General features: G+C 42.8%; 1 protein-coding gene across 2 annotated transcripts in view; it reads right to left on the bottom strand.

Annotated features, from left to right (window-relative positions):
- Window positions 1–12165, bottom strand: part of ppp2r5d (protein phosphatase 2, regulatory subunit B', delta) — a 141433-nt gene extending 129268 nt beyond the window's left edge. The window contains exons 1-2 of one of the 2 annotated variants that reach the window (XM_043687399.1): window positions 11683–12165; window positions 11402–11467 (exon numbers count right to left, since the gene is read on the bottom strand). In XM_043687399.1, coding sequence (XP_043543334.1) covers window positions 11402–11467; window positions 11683–11709 — 93 coding nt within the window. In that variant the 5' untranslated portion in view covers window positions 11710–12165. Of the gene's footprint in view, window positions 1–11401; window positions 11468–11581; window positions 11605–11682 lie in introns of those variants that run through there. The other variant, XM_043687401.1, reaches the window with a different exon arrangement.
- Window positions 12166–18058: the final 5893 nt, after the last annotated feature.

The following is an 18058-nucleotide window of genomic DNA, read 5'->3' on the forward strand; positions in this document are numbered from 1 at the left end:
CTTGCTTCCCAGAGATTCCTAGGATAAATGCCATCAGGCCCAGGGGACGTTCACCCTTTTCACCCTTTCCAGAATTTCCAACACTTCTTCTCTACATACCTCAAAGCCATCCATTCTACTTAATTGTGACTCAGTACTCACATTGACAACAATGTCCTGTTCCTGATTGAATACTGACGAAAAGTATTCATTCAGTGTCTTCCCCAATCTTTCAGCCTCCACACGCAACTTCCCACTACTATCCTTGACTGGACCTATTCCTACCCTAGTCATTCTTTTATTCCTGACATTGTGCAATGCCAGATGGCTTAAATCTTAACTGTTCATGCTTGCTGCTGGTAATGGTCAGTCAATTTAGATGTTGCCTTATTTGGATGCTGCTCCCTGTAAGTGACTACATAGTTCCTTAAGAATTTGCTGTTCGAGAGAAGACTGAGAACTCACGTTTTGTGTGCAAGGGCCATTGCTCTCTCTCCAGAGCTTGGAATAAAGATGAAGATGATAGAGACACAATATGGCTCTGAGTGTTTGCTTCGATGGATATGGAAACGGGACAAAATAAATTCTGCTTTGCTTCAAGCGGAGTGATTTGATCAGTTGCATCACATCTGGAACCCCACTTCACACCTATTTTATTTTTTAAAAAAAGAATAAGTTGGGCCCAGGTTACCTTCTTAAAATATTTTGAGGGGATCTGGCCTGGTCCATAACAAACCTCAACTCTCCTTGCCTTCGTATCCCCATTAATCTTCACCAAGACAATGAGACAAGAACCTACCTCTGCCTTAAAAAATATTAAATGATTCTGAATCCAGTGCATTTTGGAGTAAGGGAATTCCAAAGACTCGCAACCCTCAAAAAGAAGTCTTCTTGTCTGTCTTAAATGGGCGACCCCTTGTTTTAAAACTTAGTTCCAGATTCTCCCTCAAGAGGAAAGATCCTTTCCGTATCCACCTAGTCAAGTTCCCTCAGATTCCTATATGTTTTATTAAATCACCTCTAATGCTTCTAAAATTTCACAGGATACAGGCTTTGCCTGTTTAGCCTTTCCACGCAAGACAATCCACTCATTCCAGTCATTAGTCTGATAAACCTTGTCTGAACTGCTTGCAGCACATTAACATCTTTCTGCAAGTAGTGACCAGTACTATACACAGTATTCCATATAGAAATCTCAACAATGCTTTGCATAACTGAAACACAAGTTATCCATTCTTGTATTCAATTCCCCTCACAATACTAACAGTACGCAAGATTAAACATCTGACCACTTTGAAAACAGTGACAGCATTGGACAGTCAGCATGGATTAATGAAAAAGAAATCCCGCTGGACAAATCGATTGTGGAATTTTGAGAGAATGTAACTATTAGAATGGATCAAAGGGACCAGTGGTAAACATGGACTTTCAGAAGGTCTTCAATAAAGGTCCCATATATAAGGTTAGCATGTCAAAATTAAAACACAAGATTAGGAATAGTATGCTGACATTGACTGAACTAGCTGGCAGATAAACAAATTGGAATAAGCGGTTGTTTCTGACCATCAGCCAGTGACCAGTGGGTAATACAGGAAACAGTGCTTGATCCCAGCTATTCACACTTTATATTAATGACTTAGGAGGTGTAATATCTCCCAGTTTGCAAATGACACTAAGTTGGGTGGGAGGACGAGCTGTGAGGAGAATGAAGAGATGCATCTGTGTGATGTGATTGGACAAATGCATGGCAGATGAAATATAATGTGGATGATAGGAGGTTATCTGCTAATAGCAACAACAGGAAAGCAGATTATCTGAATGGTGATAGATTAGGAAAAGGGGAGGTGCAATGAGACCTAGGTGTTCTCGTACACTAGTCACTGATAGTAAGCATGCAGATGGTCAAAGTGGTGTTTAAGACAGCAAATAGTATGCTGGCCTTCATCGTGAGAATATTTGAGTAGAGAAGCAGGGATGTCTTGCTTTAATTGTACAGGGTTTTGAGACCATACCTGAGAACTGTGTGCAGGTTAGGTCTCCTTATCTGAGGAATGACGTTCCAACTATGGAGAGTGTGCAACAAATTTTCCAAATGGATTCTTGGGAATGGCAGGACTGAGCTATGAAGAGAGACTAGATCAGTTTAGGACTATATTCATTTGGGGTAGGATGGGGGGGGGGGGTGGAATTATGCACTTCAAATCACTTAATCACTTCACCCACACCAGTCTTTCAGTTCAGCATTCATCTCTCTGACCTTGTTTTTCCTTCTTCAATTTGCACCTGGCTCAGGAATTAATCCAGAGATATTCCTTTTGAGGTTCTGCTTAATTTGGTGGCCAGCTCATCATATTGGATATGCTGAACCTCTTTCCAAGCTCTGTCATTGGTGTCTGCAGACCACAACAACAGGATCCTCTCTCTTCCACTACAAATTCTTCTCCAGCCCACAGCAGATGCCCTGAATCCTTGCACCAGGCAGACAACACTCAATTGGACTGGAGAGATCAGCATCAGTCACCTGATTGTGTGTAGTCGGGAGCGTCGTGGTCATCTATCTCAAATATCCCAAAGCTGTTGGATACTTGTACAGGCTGTCATTCCTGCACTCCTATTCTCTGGGTTCTCTTACCTGCCCACTTGCAGTCACATTCTCCTGTCCTTGACCACTCAAGAGGAATGACTGCCTCCTGATATAAAGAATCTGGGTAACTATCGCCACGCACTGAAGAATCTGCACTTAAGCCTCCAGCTCAAACTCCAAGCCAAAACTGCCCGAACTTCAAACACTTCCTGCAGATATATCTGCCCTGAATCACAATAGTACGCTTGACCTCTCAACATACTGCAACTTTGACATTCTACCTGCACTACCATTCTTGATCAGCTTTTAATGAATTACTTAGGTATATTGTTCATTTATTTGTGTTACCTGTGTATGTTGTGTTGGTATACATGTCAGTGGTAAACACATGTTAAAACTTGTGGGCGGCACGGTGGCACAGTGGTTAGCACTGCTGCCTCATAGCGCCAGAGACCTGGGTTCAATTTCCGCCTCAGGTGACTGACTGTCTTTATGGTGCATTAATAATTACCTATCCTTTGCTTATGGCCTGTTTTCCCCTCTTTGCTTATGGCCTGTTTTCCCCTCTTTGAAAACCATAAAGATTTTCAAAGATATTATAGGCCAATGTCTATGGTTAGTTCTAGTTTCTCTGTCCACTTATCAAGAGCAAATTGGGTACACCCAAACAGATGTGAATTTTTCAGCTCACCATTCTGGTATTCTCACAAGCATTCAGGAAAAAAGGCTTCAATGTTTTTTTGTAAAATAGATCAAAATCTATGATGGGATTGACATGAAAATACATTGACTGTGATCAACCCCAAATCCTTGAACTGGAAAACAAAAGCATAACAAGCAGATTTTGCTGCCATAAAGTAGAACTACTCAGTGAGATTTTGCTTAAAATGTAGGTATTCTTGTTTGCATAATCTGCATTTATTGATGAATGTTATGTCATAGCACAAACCATGATAGAAAACAAAATAATAAAATTAAATGTGCTCCCAATACAGAGAACCCTTTACCTCCCTCACATCCTGAAAAAGTTATTTCCATTGAAGTAGATTGGGTAAGTTGGAGTTAACAAGGTGAATTAAGAGTACAAATTAAAATTTCTTTTAACCAATGCATTTTATCATATCAGTTAAAACAGAACAGAAGCACATTTTGCTTCAAATTGAATTACTACTTCAATGTCAAAGCAGTAGAGTCAAACAGATGTAAACCACCAAACCCCAATTATGTAATAGTGGTTAAAAAAAATAATTAATCCTAAAACTGTTTCTAAAATGCTGCAGCATATTTCACATTAACCACAGAATCTTACAATTTAACCCCAAATAACTATCCAGAGAGGGAAAAAAAAAGAACTGCAGATGCTGGAAATCAAACAAAAACAAACTGCTGGAAAAACTCAGATCTGGGCAGCTTCTGTAGAGAGAAAGCAGATTTAGTGTTTCAGGTCCAGTGACCCTGATTGTAATGTTAAAAAGATCAAATTGTACTCTCTCTCTGGAGATTAATGTAATATTAAAGGGTTAAAAACTGCACTGTCTTTGGGCGGGGACAACATTCATGCGAGAATGCGGATGACTCCCACAGTCGTTTGCAACTACTCCTCCTACTATTATCAAACTAAACTACCAGTCAGTGCCTTCCATTCAGAAATGCGTTCTAGTCATCCCCTGAAGTTAGGTATATCACACCTACCTATATTGCCTTGGGGAATCACCAAGTCAGGAATTCGTCTGCATAGGATTAGGGCATTTGCATTATCGCCGAGGATGATCTCATCCTACCATTGTACCAGAGGTAACAGGTGGCTGGGGGTTGTCTTGAGTGGCATGTGACTGTGGGGAGTGGCCAGAGTATCTGAGAGCATGACCAACTAACCTGCACAAAGGGGATGTGTTTTCTTTGTTCAGGGCCTCACTTTGACCTGACTTCACACGCCTGTGAAGAGAGTCAAAGGGGATCACCTATCTTGTACAAACTTTAATAAATTTCAAACTGTTTACAGAAGTTGGTGTGCGCGAATTGCATCTTGTGGGTGAAACCTCGGGAAAAAAAAACTAACATTATTAGTTCTGAAGAAGGGTCACTGGACCAGAAACATTAATTCTGCTTTCTCTTCACAGGTGCTGCCAGACTGCAGTTTTTCTCAGTAAATGTGTTTTTGCTTCTATCCAAAGATCTTAAAAGAGTGCAAGTTGTATACATACTTGCAATTACTTGATGTAGGCACTACGTGAAGAATTTAGCTCCTCCAATATATTCCACTATTTACTCAGATCATGGCTAATCTGTAGTTAAATGGGAGACTTATTTTCTATGTGCCTCGATAACAAATCCCTCCAAAAATCTACTGATTATAGTCTTAAAATTCCAAATGACCCCATAATCCAGACCCAGAGAGATTGAACAGATAGGTTTGTTTTCCTTGGAGCACAAGAGACTTGAATGGGGACAGATGTATAAAATTTAAGGACATAGATAGGATAGACTGGTAGAAGCTTTTGTCCTTGCAAGAGGGAATCAGTAACCAGGGGACATCGATTTAAAGTAAGGGGGCAGGAGGTCTCAAGGGAATGGAAGGAAAAATAGTTTTACCCAGAGGATAGTGGGAATTTGGAAATCAGTGCCTGTGAGGGTCATAGAAATAGAAAACCAAATAACACACAAGTAGTATTTTGACGTGCACTTGCAACACCAAGCCATGCTAGAGTATGGGACATGCGCTAGAAAACGGAATTAGAATAGTTTGGTGGCTGTTTTAGACCAGCACAGACTCAGTGGCCTTTTACTGTGCTGTAGACTATTATTCTATCCATAACCTTTGAGGAAAGAGTTACAATGCTGTGTTTGAAACCATATTTCCCTCCAAAATGGTTTAGCTTTAAGATGAAATCTGAGAATCTTTGTTCTGGATGCCCACACCAGAATAAAAAAAAATTTGTTCTGTGTTTATCATGTTTAATCTCTTTAAATGTAAAGGCCTAAATCACTCTTAAGCTTCTGAACCCAACTCAAACCAAGAGTATGCAATCAGCTCCATATTTGAAGCCTTAAAACCATTAAGTCAGTGTTGTACTTGCTCCAAATCCAGTATCATCATGGAGATTTAATGTCAAAAATGAAATGCAGCACTCTAGATGCAGTGACCAAGGCTGTGCACATTTGAAGCATCATTTCCCCACTTTTAAATTTCAGGCCTATGACAGTAAAGCTCAATGGGGGACGAAACGTTTGCAACAAAAACTTCCAGCTCGGCGAACAAAACCACAGCAACGAGCACCCGAGCTACAAATCTTCTCACAAACTTTGAGTAAAGCTCAACACTCCTTGCAACAAGCTTTATGGATTTGTGCACGTCAATATCAAAATCACTTGGAAAAAGCACAGAGTCAAGGAAAGGGACAAAGTGTATTGTGAGTGAGGGACTTAAAGATCCATCACCGAGAGCAGATTAGTAGAAACATTACAGACCAAGCCCCGAGGACATATCTACCAGCCAGACTTTGCCCGAATCAATCTGTTACTGAATCAAAGAGGCAAAGAATTTCATTCCAACCCAGTCATCTTTCACAGAAAAATCCATGGCGGAATTGCCAAGGTGTGATGTGGAGACAAAAGGTGCACCCTCACACTGAGTACCCTCAATTGTGTTCTGTGGTAGTAACCATTCTACTAAATGAGACACAAAGAGCCATCAGCACTACAAACTAACTGTGTGTCTCAGCATTTCCCTTACTCTGCACACCTGCTTCAATTAAGAGCGCCAATAGCAGCATCAAGAGTACACAAAAAAGGATGCGCTAACCTGGTGAAGCTTCAACACAGGACTACTAGTTCTATGTTGGATTTATTGCCAATTGCATCGAACTCAAATAAGAGTATTAGAAGCACAGTGGGGCTACTCACAAGAGCTTTAGAGGGTAAACGGGCAATTAACAGACAGCAAGAGCTTCTATAAATGAATATATTCCCTTTAGGATTGAGGCTAAGGAAATAAGGTACTGATTTGATTTATTCTGGTCACATGTACCTAGATACAGAGGAACCTCGATTATCATGGGCGGGGTTAATCGAATGCCAGATAACAATTAGCCAAGCACTAGAACCTTGTGATCTTATTCAGATAATCTGAAATTCAGTGAAAAGTTTTGTTTTCGCATCATACAAAGTGCATAGGGCTAACAGATAAAGCAAATAATACAATGTTGTAGCTGCAGAGAACTTGCACAGAGAGCAAGATCAATATTCAAACTTTAAATTTGAAAGGTCTGTTCAGAAGTTTAACATTGGGGAAGTTGTTCTTGAATCTATTCACATGTGTATACAAACTTTAATATTTTCTGTCTGACAAAATAGGGTGGAATAGAGGAAACCCGGAGTGGGGGAGGTCTCCTGTTATGTCAGTTGCTTTGCTGGGCCAGCAGGAAGCACAGATGAAGTCCATGGATGGAGGCTGGTTTGCATAATGTGCTGGGCTGTGTTCATGGCTCTTGTAGTTTCTTGTGGCCTTGGGAAGCACAGTTGCCAAACTATCTGTGATGCTGCCATATCGAATGCTTTTTATGTTGCATCTCTAAAATATTCATCACTGTCCTTGTGGACATACTGAATTTCCTTAACAAAAGCAAATTACTGCGGATGTTGGAATCAGAAACCATAAGAGAAATGCTGGAAAAATCTCGCAGGTCTGGCAGCATCTGTAAGGAGAGAAAAGAGTTGACGTTTCAAGTCTAACTGACCCTTTGTCCTTAGCCTGACGAAGAGGAGAGGTTTTGCCTTCTGGACCAGATGAGTGGACCAGGACAGATGGCTGTGATCATCACTCCTAGGAACTTGATGCTCTGCACCATCGATGCAGACAGAAATGCGCTTCCTGAAGTCAGCAACTAGCTCCTTTGTTTTGCTGACATTGATGGACAGATTGAGTGGAGTGTCATGATGTATAGACAACAATCTGCCTCATGTACTCAGTCTCATTGTAGTTCAAGATCTGCCCTATAACGATGGTGTCATCAGAAAACTTGTAAATACAGTCGGAGCACAATTGGGCCACAGTCATGAGTGTATGAGGAGTATAGTAGGGGGCTGAGTATGTAGAGGTAAAAACAATGACTGCAGATGCTGGGCTCAGTATGTAGTCTTGCAGGACATGAGTGTTTAGATTATAGAGAGATTATAGAGCTTATTCTGACTGGTTGTGGTCTACGGGTAAGGAAGCTGAGAATCCAGTTGCAGATGGGGGTTGAGACCTAAGTCTCGGAGTTTAGATATCAGTTTATTTGTAATTATGGTGTTGAAGACAGAACTATAGTCAATAACTCTGAGCCTGACATTCGTATCCTTGATATCCACATGTTCCATATGCATGCAAGGCTATGTAATGAGAGAAGAGCCCATGGCATGGTAGTATATCAGCATGGATAAAGATTATCTAATAGACGACAGTTCGGATAACGGCACTTAAGATAGCTGTAAATAGTCAAGTACCACAGAAATCACTGCTGGGCGTGCAATTACTTACAATATTGTCACATAGCTGATCCCTTTTTCGTAAAAGCTCTTTATTTTCAAGGATACTATGTCCTTAATTATTTTCAGAGGGGTCATAAACGGGCCAGTCTCCGATCAGGCTGGTTTGGTAAAGAGATGAAAAGGATTTTGAGAGGCCTTTTGTTTCTATGGAAACAGATGAGACTTCAGGCTAAAGTGGTCATGTTTTAGAAGTGACCTGGATAACAAATGGGGACTGGTCAGCTCTCTAGCTGAGCAGTTCAGATCAGTCCAGAACTAGTTAGGAGTTTAGCAGTGTGTCAACAGGCTCTTTCTGCCCTTCTAATTTCAACCTTAAGCATCTGTTTCATTTCTGTTTAAAACGGTGTTTTAAGGGGGTTTGCTTATTGGGACTGTTGTATATATTCGAAACAGCATAATCAAGTCTGGTTTGGATAGACCGAGTTCTGTAGGGGTTCTTTGGCTTGTTCTTTGATTCATTGCGTAATATTGTGAATAAATTTCTGTCTGTTTTAAAACCTAGGAGTCAACTGAGCTAGCTTACTCTGGGTAATTCTCACTGTACATTTCCCGAAACAAATTGCAAAGGTATGGTCTGGGTTGCCTGGTCAAGAATGTTTTGAGTGGTCTGGAGTATGAACATTCTATCAAGTTGGCAGATGACAATAGGTGGGAAGGCAAGTAGTGAGGATGACACTAGGTGTCTTGGGGGGATATGGACAGGGTACTTGAATGGGCAAAAAATTGAAATTTGGACTATAATGTGGGGAATTCATGTTGCAACATGAATTCATGGGACAACACTACCATTATAGGGCAAGCGAAACAAAGAACAGTCAGGGAATTCCTAGAAGCATGGCACTCATCCACAAACTCCATCAACAAACACATCGACCTGGACCCAATATACCGGCCACTACAGCGGACAGCTAAAACTGACAACCGGAAGCGGCAGGGACAGGCCACTATAAATGCCGGAGGAAACACCACAGAAGCGCTTCACAGGAGGCTCCCAAGCACTGAGGATGTCACCTAGACAGGGGGCGAAACGTTTGCAACAACAACTTCCAGCTTGGCGAACAGAACCACAGCAACGAGCACCCAAGCTACAAATCTTCTCAAACTTTTAATTTACACTTTTAAAATCACAAAAAAAAATCCCCAAGTCTCTACCTTCTGTTTCAAGAACTGTCCCATTCAGCTGATCCCTGGGGTGAGTGTGGTATAGGAACACGGGCTAGAAGTTTCTCTGCACAAGTCATGCCAGATCAAGATATTACTAATCCTGTGTTTTATAGATCTTAACGTACAGGAGCAAGCAATTTCTCAGTTGCTGAGCCAGTCCTTGACAGCATAAGCAAGGCTTGGGTTGTTAAGTTGAGGGCAATGTTTGGATGAAGTAGCAGGCAATGGCCATCAAGACAAAATTTATCATTCAACAGCATTATCAAAATCTCCAACTATTAATATCCACTATTACGGTCCATAAATCTAACTCAACCAATCAGAAATATTGACACGACATGAGGTCAAAGGCTAGAAATCCTGCAATGCATAACAACTCCTCACTTGCAAAATCCTGTCCAACATTGACAAGCTACAGGTCAGGATCTGGATCAATATTCTCCACTTGCCTGGGTGAATGCACAGCCATCAATACAAAGTGCAACACTACCAAGTCCAAGGCAGCTTGCTTGATTGGTACTCCTCTGAGCACCTTCCAACATGAACTTCCTGCACAACAGGCATACCACCTACAAGATGCATTCCCCATACAATTCTGATGAAGTCATAACAGACTCAAGTAGTTAAAATGAAGGGTCACAGAACTTGAAACATTAAGTCTGCTTTCTCTTAATAAATGCTGCCAGACCTTCTGAGTTTCTCCAGCAATGTGTTTGCATTTGCCATTCTTTCACTGACACCGAGCCAAAAACTGAAGACCATCTCTCAAAGCACCAAGGGTCATCTCCATCATATGCAAAACAACAAGTAGAAAGGCAGCTTATCAACACCTCAAGTGCAGTATAGACACAATGGGCTGAAGTGCCTCTTCTGCACTGCGTGATTTTATATATTAGCAATAACTACTAACCTGAACTTTGGCTGTGGTTTCCTTGCCAGCAACACACCCTCTCTGATTAAAAAAAGCTTTGTTTAAAAAAAAAACAAGGCCCAGCCTGAACTCAAGTACTGAGTCCAATGCAGGCATCATGCTTTAACAATCAATTGTAAAAAAGACTGATAAGAATAATTCTGGGGACAACAGATTTCAGTGACTTGGACAGACTGAAAAATTTAGGGCTACAATCTTTAGAGAAGGCAGAGAGGTGTTCCAATTGAAACATTCCAAAATAAGGAACACTGCAAAGAGTCAACTGTTTTAACTCGTGGAACAGTTAAGACTAGAAGGCATGGATTAAACATGCCGAACAAAAGAACCAAGTGCAGCATTAAGAAACCCTTTCTAAAAACTGAGTTTAATCAGGGAGGTGGGAATGCAGATTTGAGGTTACAATCAGAATGACCCTAAAGCTACTTAACAACAGAGCAAGCTCATGGGTTGAATGGCTTACTCCAAATTTGTAAGATTGTATGGCAGGATCAGAAATTCACTACCCAAGAGTGAGATGATGTAATTTTCAGTAAGGAATGAGACCGACTCGAAGACAGAAAGACCAAAAGGTATAACAGGCACAGAATGGAACTAGTTCAGTTGCTGGTGCAGAAAGCTGCACAAGACAATTCCACAGCAAATGCAATTACCACATAGTTGCCTATGTTTCAGAGTAATTTCCTCCAAATTATCAATTTTACAAAAACCTACTCAAGGATGAATGTAGATTGCCCATTGCAAGTATTTGTACCCAATTTCGTTAGCATCTAAAAGCTAAAACTACAAACATTAACGCTCTGCCAACACCTCATACTGCAAAATAACTGCAGGCCAGCAAACATTGCCGACAATGCTTGGGGTACTGGGGGTGAATTAAAATTTTATGTTTTACTGCTGAAGAGGAGCTGATCTCTTCCCTAGGATTAAAACCTGATACTGCTGTCACGTTCCCCTCCCCCATTGACTGAACATTTTGAAGAGTGGGGAAAGGCTGCTTTCCCCGGCAGGGGGCGGCACCATTCACCTCAGGGTTCCTATCCCCACGCCCCCCTCGTCATCCTCCTCCTCCTCTTCCTCCAACAAACCCCATCTTGTTCTCCACCGGCAGCTCTTTGACAAGGAGCCGTGGGGTGGGCTGGGCTGGGCCGGGCGGGAGGCGGCGGGGACCCGAGAGGCCCAAGCTACCCGCAGCAGCCGGCCTTCATTTTCATTACCTCTTCCGTGTTCTCGGCACCATCTTTGCCGCCGCTCTTGGTGCTCTTGCTGGGTTTGTTGGGCTCCTGCAAGGGGAAGGATATATAAAAAAATTACCGTCACACAAACCAACCGAAAGGTAAGGAATAAATAAATAAAGAAAAAAACAACAAGAGGCGCCGCCGATTGAGAGTCCAAACCCCAGCAAAGAGATTCCTCTGTATCTCAAACAGTTAATATAAACAGCCAGTGAGAAGCTTCCTTCCCCGATATGCCGAGGTCAAGCTGCATCTTTTCATACCTTGTCTTTCTTGCTTTTATTCGGCATTTTCCGTTGGTCTCTCCGCGCGCTCGCGCTCCGCCCGCTTTCTCCCCTCGGCCGCTCGAGCTGCCGGGACTGCAGGCCGCGCCTGCGCACACCTACACGCGCGCCGATTGGTCTGGCCCGCCGCGAGCCGTTCGCTCATTGGCTGTGAATGTCCTTCCTCAAGCGCCATGGGACAGGATTCCCGTTTCCTTTCGGTCTACTGGACGGGCTTACCCATGTTTTCTATTGGCTGAGGCCAGGTCGTTCAGGTTCTGATTGGGTGGCGTTCCCAATTATCCTGCTCCCTCTATTGGGCAAGTGCCGCTTCCAAACCCAGTCAGATTCGCCCGGCAGCACTCCCGACGTTTCCATTGGCCAAGAAGCCACCTCCCACTGCAAGAGCCTTTACTGTAATATCTTAACAATGCAAAAAGAAGCAGATCGTGGGCATTTTCTAGTTTGCAGCCAGTGAAAAGAGGAATGTCACAAAGATCAGTACTAGGGTCACAGATATTTTCAGGAGAAAGTGAGGTCTGCAGATGCTGGAGATCAGAGCTGGAAATGTGTTGCTGGAAAAGCGCAGCAGGTCAGGCAGCATCCAGGGAACAGGAGAATCGACGTTTCGGGCATAAGCCCTTCTTCAGGAAACTGATATTTTCAACCTACTTGGATGAGGAGGCTGGGAGAGTTTTGTGTTATTGTGTCATAGGATGTGGCTGTCACTGCTTGGGCCTGCATTTATTGCCCATCCCTTGTTAGGACCATTGCAGTTCATGTGCTTAAGGTAGACCCACAACGCTATTAGGGAAGGATTTTTAGGATTTTGACCCAGCTACAGTGAAGGAACAGTGGTAGTGAGAGTGGCTTGGAGGGGACTTTGCATGTGGTGTTGTTCCCATCCATCTTCCTCCTAGATGGATGTGGTCGTGGGTTTGGAAGTCCTCTCCAAGGTGCCATGAAGAATTTTTGCAGTGCATATTATAGATAGTACATACTGCTGCTACTGAGTGGATATTTGTGGATGCGGTGCCAATGAAGTGGTCAGCTTTGTGCTCATTGGTGTCAAGCTTCTTGATTGTTGTCCGATCTGCAATCATCAAGAAAGGTGGGGAATACTCCATGACACTCCTGACTTGAGCCTTGTAATGGTAGACAGGCTTTGGGAGACAGGAGATGGGTTCCTAGCCTCTGACTTGCTCAAAGAGCCATAGAGTCAGAGTATGTACAGCACGGAAACAGACCCTTTGGTCCAACTCGTCCATGCCGACCAGATATCCCAGCCCAATCTAGTCCCACCTGCCAGCACTTGGCCCATATCCCTCCAAACCCTTCCTATTCATATACCCATCCAAATGCCTCTTAAATGTTGCAATTGTACCAGCCTCCACTACTTCCTCTGGCAGCACATTCCATACACGTACCACCCTCTGCATGAAAAACTTGCCCCTTAGGTCTCTTTTACGTCTTTCCCCTCTCACCCCAAACCTATGCCATCTAGTTCTGGACTCCCCGACCCCAGGGAAAAGACTTCGTCTATTTATCCTATCCATGCCCCTCATGATTTTGTAAACCTCTATAAGGTCACCCCTCAGCCTCCGACGCTCTAGGGAAAACAACCCTAGGCCATTGGCCATGGTAAATTGCCCGTAGTGTGAGGTGCATTAGTCAGGGATGAATATAGGAGAATGGGTCTGGGTGGGTTACTCTTCGGAGGGTCGGTGTGGACTTGTTGGGCTGAAGGGCCTGTTTCCACACTGCAGGTAATCTAATCTAATCTAATTTAATCTATTCAACCTCTCCCTACAGCTCAAATCCCCCAACGCTGGCAACATCCATGTAAATCTTTTCTGAATCCTTTCAGGTTTCACAACATATTTCCGATAGGAAGGAGAAGGGAATTGCATGCAATATTCCAACAGTGGCCTAACCCATGTCCTGTACAGCTGCAACATGACCTCCCAACACCTGTACTCAATACTCTGACCAATAAAGGAAAGCATACCAAATGCCTTCTTCACTATCCTATCTCCCTGCAACCCCACTTTCAAGCAGCTATGAACCTGCACTCCAAGATCTCTTTGTAGAGCAACACTCCCGAGGACCTTACCATTAGATGTATAAGCCCTGCTAAGATTTGCTTTCCCAAAATGCAGCACCTCACATTTATCTAAATTAAACTCCATCTGCCACTTCACAGCCCATTAGCCCATCTGATCAATATTCTGTTGTAATCTGAGATAATCTTCTTCGCTGTCCACTACACCTCCAATTTTGGTGTCATTTGCAAACTTACTAACTATACCTCTTATGTTCACATCCAAATCATTTATATAAATGATGAAAAGTAGAGGAGCCAGCACCGATCATTGTGGCACTCCACTGGTCACAGGCCTCCAGTCTGAAAAACAACCCTCCACCACCACCCTCTGTCTCCTACCTTTGAGCCAGTTCTGTATCCAAATGGCTAGTTCTCCCTATATTCCATGAGATCTAACCTTGCCAAACAGTCTCCCATGGGGAACCTTGTTGAATGCCTTACTGAAGTCTATATAGATCATGTCCACCGTTCTGCCCTCATCAATCATCTTTGTTACTTCTTCAAAAACCTCAAGTTTGTGAGACATGATTTCCCACGCACAAAGCCATGCTGACTATCCCTAATCAGACCTTGCCTTTCCAAATACATGTACATCCTGTCCCTCAGGATTCCCTCCAACAACTTTCCCACCACTGATGTCAGGCTCACTGGTCTATAATTTTTTGGCTTGTCCTTACTACCTTTCTTAAACAGTGGCACCACGTTAGCCAACCTCCAGTCTTCGGGCACCTCACCTGTGACTCTTGTAGCCAATGTATTTATATGGCTAGACCAGTTGAGTTTTTGGTCAATGGTAACCCCCAGGATATTGTTAGTGGTAAATTCAGTGATGATAACACCATTGAATCTCAAGATGGTTTGCTGGTCATCTAATTGGAGATGGTCATTGCTTGACTTTTGCTCGGCATGAATGTTACTTGCCATTTGTCAGCCCAAGTCTGGATATTGTCTAGGTTTTGTTGCATTTGAACATGGACAGTATTTTGGACTAGGCCAGACCACTCAAAACATTCTTGAGCAGGCAACTCAGATCATAACTTGGTTATTTGTTTCCCTAAGTGTACAGTGAAAATTACCCGAAGTAAGCGAGCTGGGTTGACTACTAGGTTTTAAAACAAACAAATATATTCACAAAATTACACAATGAAACACAAAGAACAGAATAAAGAACGCCTACAGAACTCAGTCTATCCAAACTAGACTTAATTATGCTGTTCTGAATATATACAACATTCCCAATGAGCAAACCCCTTTAAAAACCAGTATAAATGGAACAGATGCTTACAGGTTGAAGTTAGTAGGGCAGAAGAAGAGTGAGAGTGAGTTTCCACACAGCTCACTGTTGAACTCCCAGCCAATTCTGGACTGATCTGCTCAGCTAGAGAACTGACCACTCCCCCTCCATTATACAGTTCACTTCTAAAACATGACCTCTTTGGCCTGAAGTCTCATCTGTTTACATATAAACAAAAAGGCCTCTCAACACCCTCTAATCTCTGAACCAAACCAATCTGATCAGAGCCCGGCACGTTTACGACCACTTTGAAAACAAAATCAAGGATACAGTATCCTTGAGAGAAGGAAAAGCTTTTAGAAAAAAGGGACTAGCTTTGTCACAACTGCTTTTGTACCCGAGGAGTTGCAAATGGTGCTGAACACTGTGCAATCATCAGCAAATATCCCTACTTCTAACCTTGATGGAGGGAAGGTCATGAAACAACTGAGAATGGTTCTTCACTCCCCTGAAGAACTCTGCAGAGATGTCCTGGAGCTGAGATAACTGAACTCTGACAACCATAACCATCTTCCTAAGATTCCAACTAGCAGAGAGTTTTACCTTTGATTCCCATTGACTCTAGTTGTGCTAGGCTTCATTGAAACTACACTTGGTCAAATGCAGCCTTGATGTCAAGGGCTGTCACTCTCACGTCAGCTCTTTTTTCCATGCTTGAACCAAGACAGTAATGAGGTCAAGAGCTGAGTGGCCCTGCTGGAACCCAAACTGGGCGTCATTGAGCAGGTTATTGCTGAGCTGGTGCTGCTTGATACCTTCTATCACTGAGAGTAGATGATGGTGCAGTAATTCACTGGGTTGGATTTGTCCTGCTTTTTATATGCAAGCAACTTTCCACATTGTCAGGTAGATGCCAATATTGTTCACACTGACCCTCTCAAATGTAACCCACCCAGACCCATTCCCCTACACTATTATCCTATATTTACCCCTGACTAATGCACCTAACCTACACATCCCTGAACACTATTGGCAAATTAGCATGGCCAATTCACCTAACCTGCACATCTTTCAATTGTGGGAGGAATCCCACACAGACACAGAGAGAATGTGCAAACTCCACACACCCAAGGCTGAATCGAACCTGGGTCCCTGGTGCTGTGAGGCAGCAGTGCTACCCAGTGAGCCATCGTGCCACCACCGGTTTACTTGTCCACCACCATTCATGACTGGATGCTGCAAGGCTACAGAGCTAAGATCTGATCCGTTAGCTGTGGGATCACTTAGCTCTGTCTATCACTCTCTATCTCTCCCTCACATGCACACACATTCTATTTTGTTCAAAAAACACAATCTGCACGCAATCAGTCCATGTGACATTTTATCGATTCCTACTTTGGAAATAGAACCAGTCTGACTCAAGGTTGAGACACAGACAGACACTAACCTCACACCCTTAATGCATGGTCTGAGCTGAGATGTCACCATCTTTTTACAAAACCTTAAGTCATCTCAGGATGTGACTTGAATGAAGTTCTGGATCTATGTATTAGTGAATCAAAACTTGCAACCCATTCTCATTGATTAAAGACTTAACAGTAATCTAGGTTTGTTCAATACATCACATCAGTTGTATGACATTTTGATAAATTCTGTGTCCTATGATGCTGCCCCACTAGCTACCTGATGAAGTAGCATTAAGAAAGCTTGTACTTCGAAATAAACCTGTTGGACTATAACCTGGTGTTGTGTGATTTTTAACTTTGTCCAAACCAGTCCAATATTGGCACCTCCACATCATTCCAACACATTGCATTCTAGGTTCTAATCGCACACTTTTGTGTGAAACCACTTTTCTCGATGGGGTTCCATTACTTGTTATAAAATTTCCTCCCAACCCTCTCTTCTCCAAAGTACCTAAATAACTGAAGTTACTGGAAACGTTGTTGTGAATCTCTTCTGCTGTCTTTCCAATGCCTTCAACTTCTTTCAAAAGTGTGTTGCCCAGTGAAATAACTTCACAGAGGTCAGTATCCCATCAAGACTCACCCTTTCTTGACTTTTGGAAAGTCCTTGACACTAACCGCGTTCCCTCAGAGCCAGCTGTCAGGGTGAACAGAACCTCTGACACTTTTTTTTAGTACTTATTTTTCCCTACAGCACCTGTGTTTTGTGTGTGTGTGTGTAAGCACACTTCTATTTATATCTGTTAGCCAGGGTTCTGATTGGACCAGGTCAACAGCCCCAGTCAGTATATTCTGAGGTGCATTGGCTGACCTTGTTACAATCACTGCATCATTCCCCATCTGAGTCAGAGGACATAGGCTAGTTCTTTATTTTGTAACTCCTACTGGGGCACTTTAGCTCCAACTCTACCTCTGACATGGGTGCCATGTAATGCACAGGAGCGTATCTCTTGCACCTGGACCATCTCTGAAAAAATTCTTTCTTCTTTTCATGTGGCAAATCATCAAGGCAACGACATCCCACATGTCCATCTCAGATTCCAAGGTATCTTCAATGCCTGATGGAGAGGGAGAACCCACAGATTCTGGAACAGTCAGAAAGGCATGTTTTGTTCCCACACTGTTAGTAAGTTTGTAGCTTTCATATGGTCTTTGTGTTTGTTCAAGACCATCACATGCACCCAAACTTTATATGCACTAAGATCACAAACTCCTGCTAGGTAAACTTAAAGAGGACAAGCAAGTGCTTCTTATAGCTTCGGGCCGAATTCAGCAGTGGGCTCTAATACTAAGTGCATAATTACAAGTTGGAACACTGTCCAGGAGGCCAAGTAGCAAATGCGGATGCCTTGAGCTGCCTTCTGCTGGCAGCTATACCACTGGTGGTACCATCACTGGAAGTGTCCATAAAGGTTTTAAATTTTCTGGACATACTTCCAGACACAGCTGACAATATCAGATTTTAGATACAAAAAGATCTGGACCTAGCAAAACTGAAACAGCTGGTGGTGATGGGGGAAATCAAAGGGCAATCACAACCAGAATTGAAATCTTTTTGGACCCAGAGAGACC

The sequence above is a fragment of the Chiloscyllium plagiosum genome, chromosome 3, assembly GCF_004010195.1.
Source record: "Chiloscyllium plagiosum isolate BGI_BamShark_2017 chromosome 3, ASM401019v2, whole genome shotgun sequence".
Taxonomy (NCBI): domain Eukaryota; kingdom Metazoa; phylum Chordata; class Chondrichthyes; order Orectolobiformes; family Hemiscylliidae; genus Chiloscyllium; species Chiloscyllium plagiosum.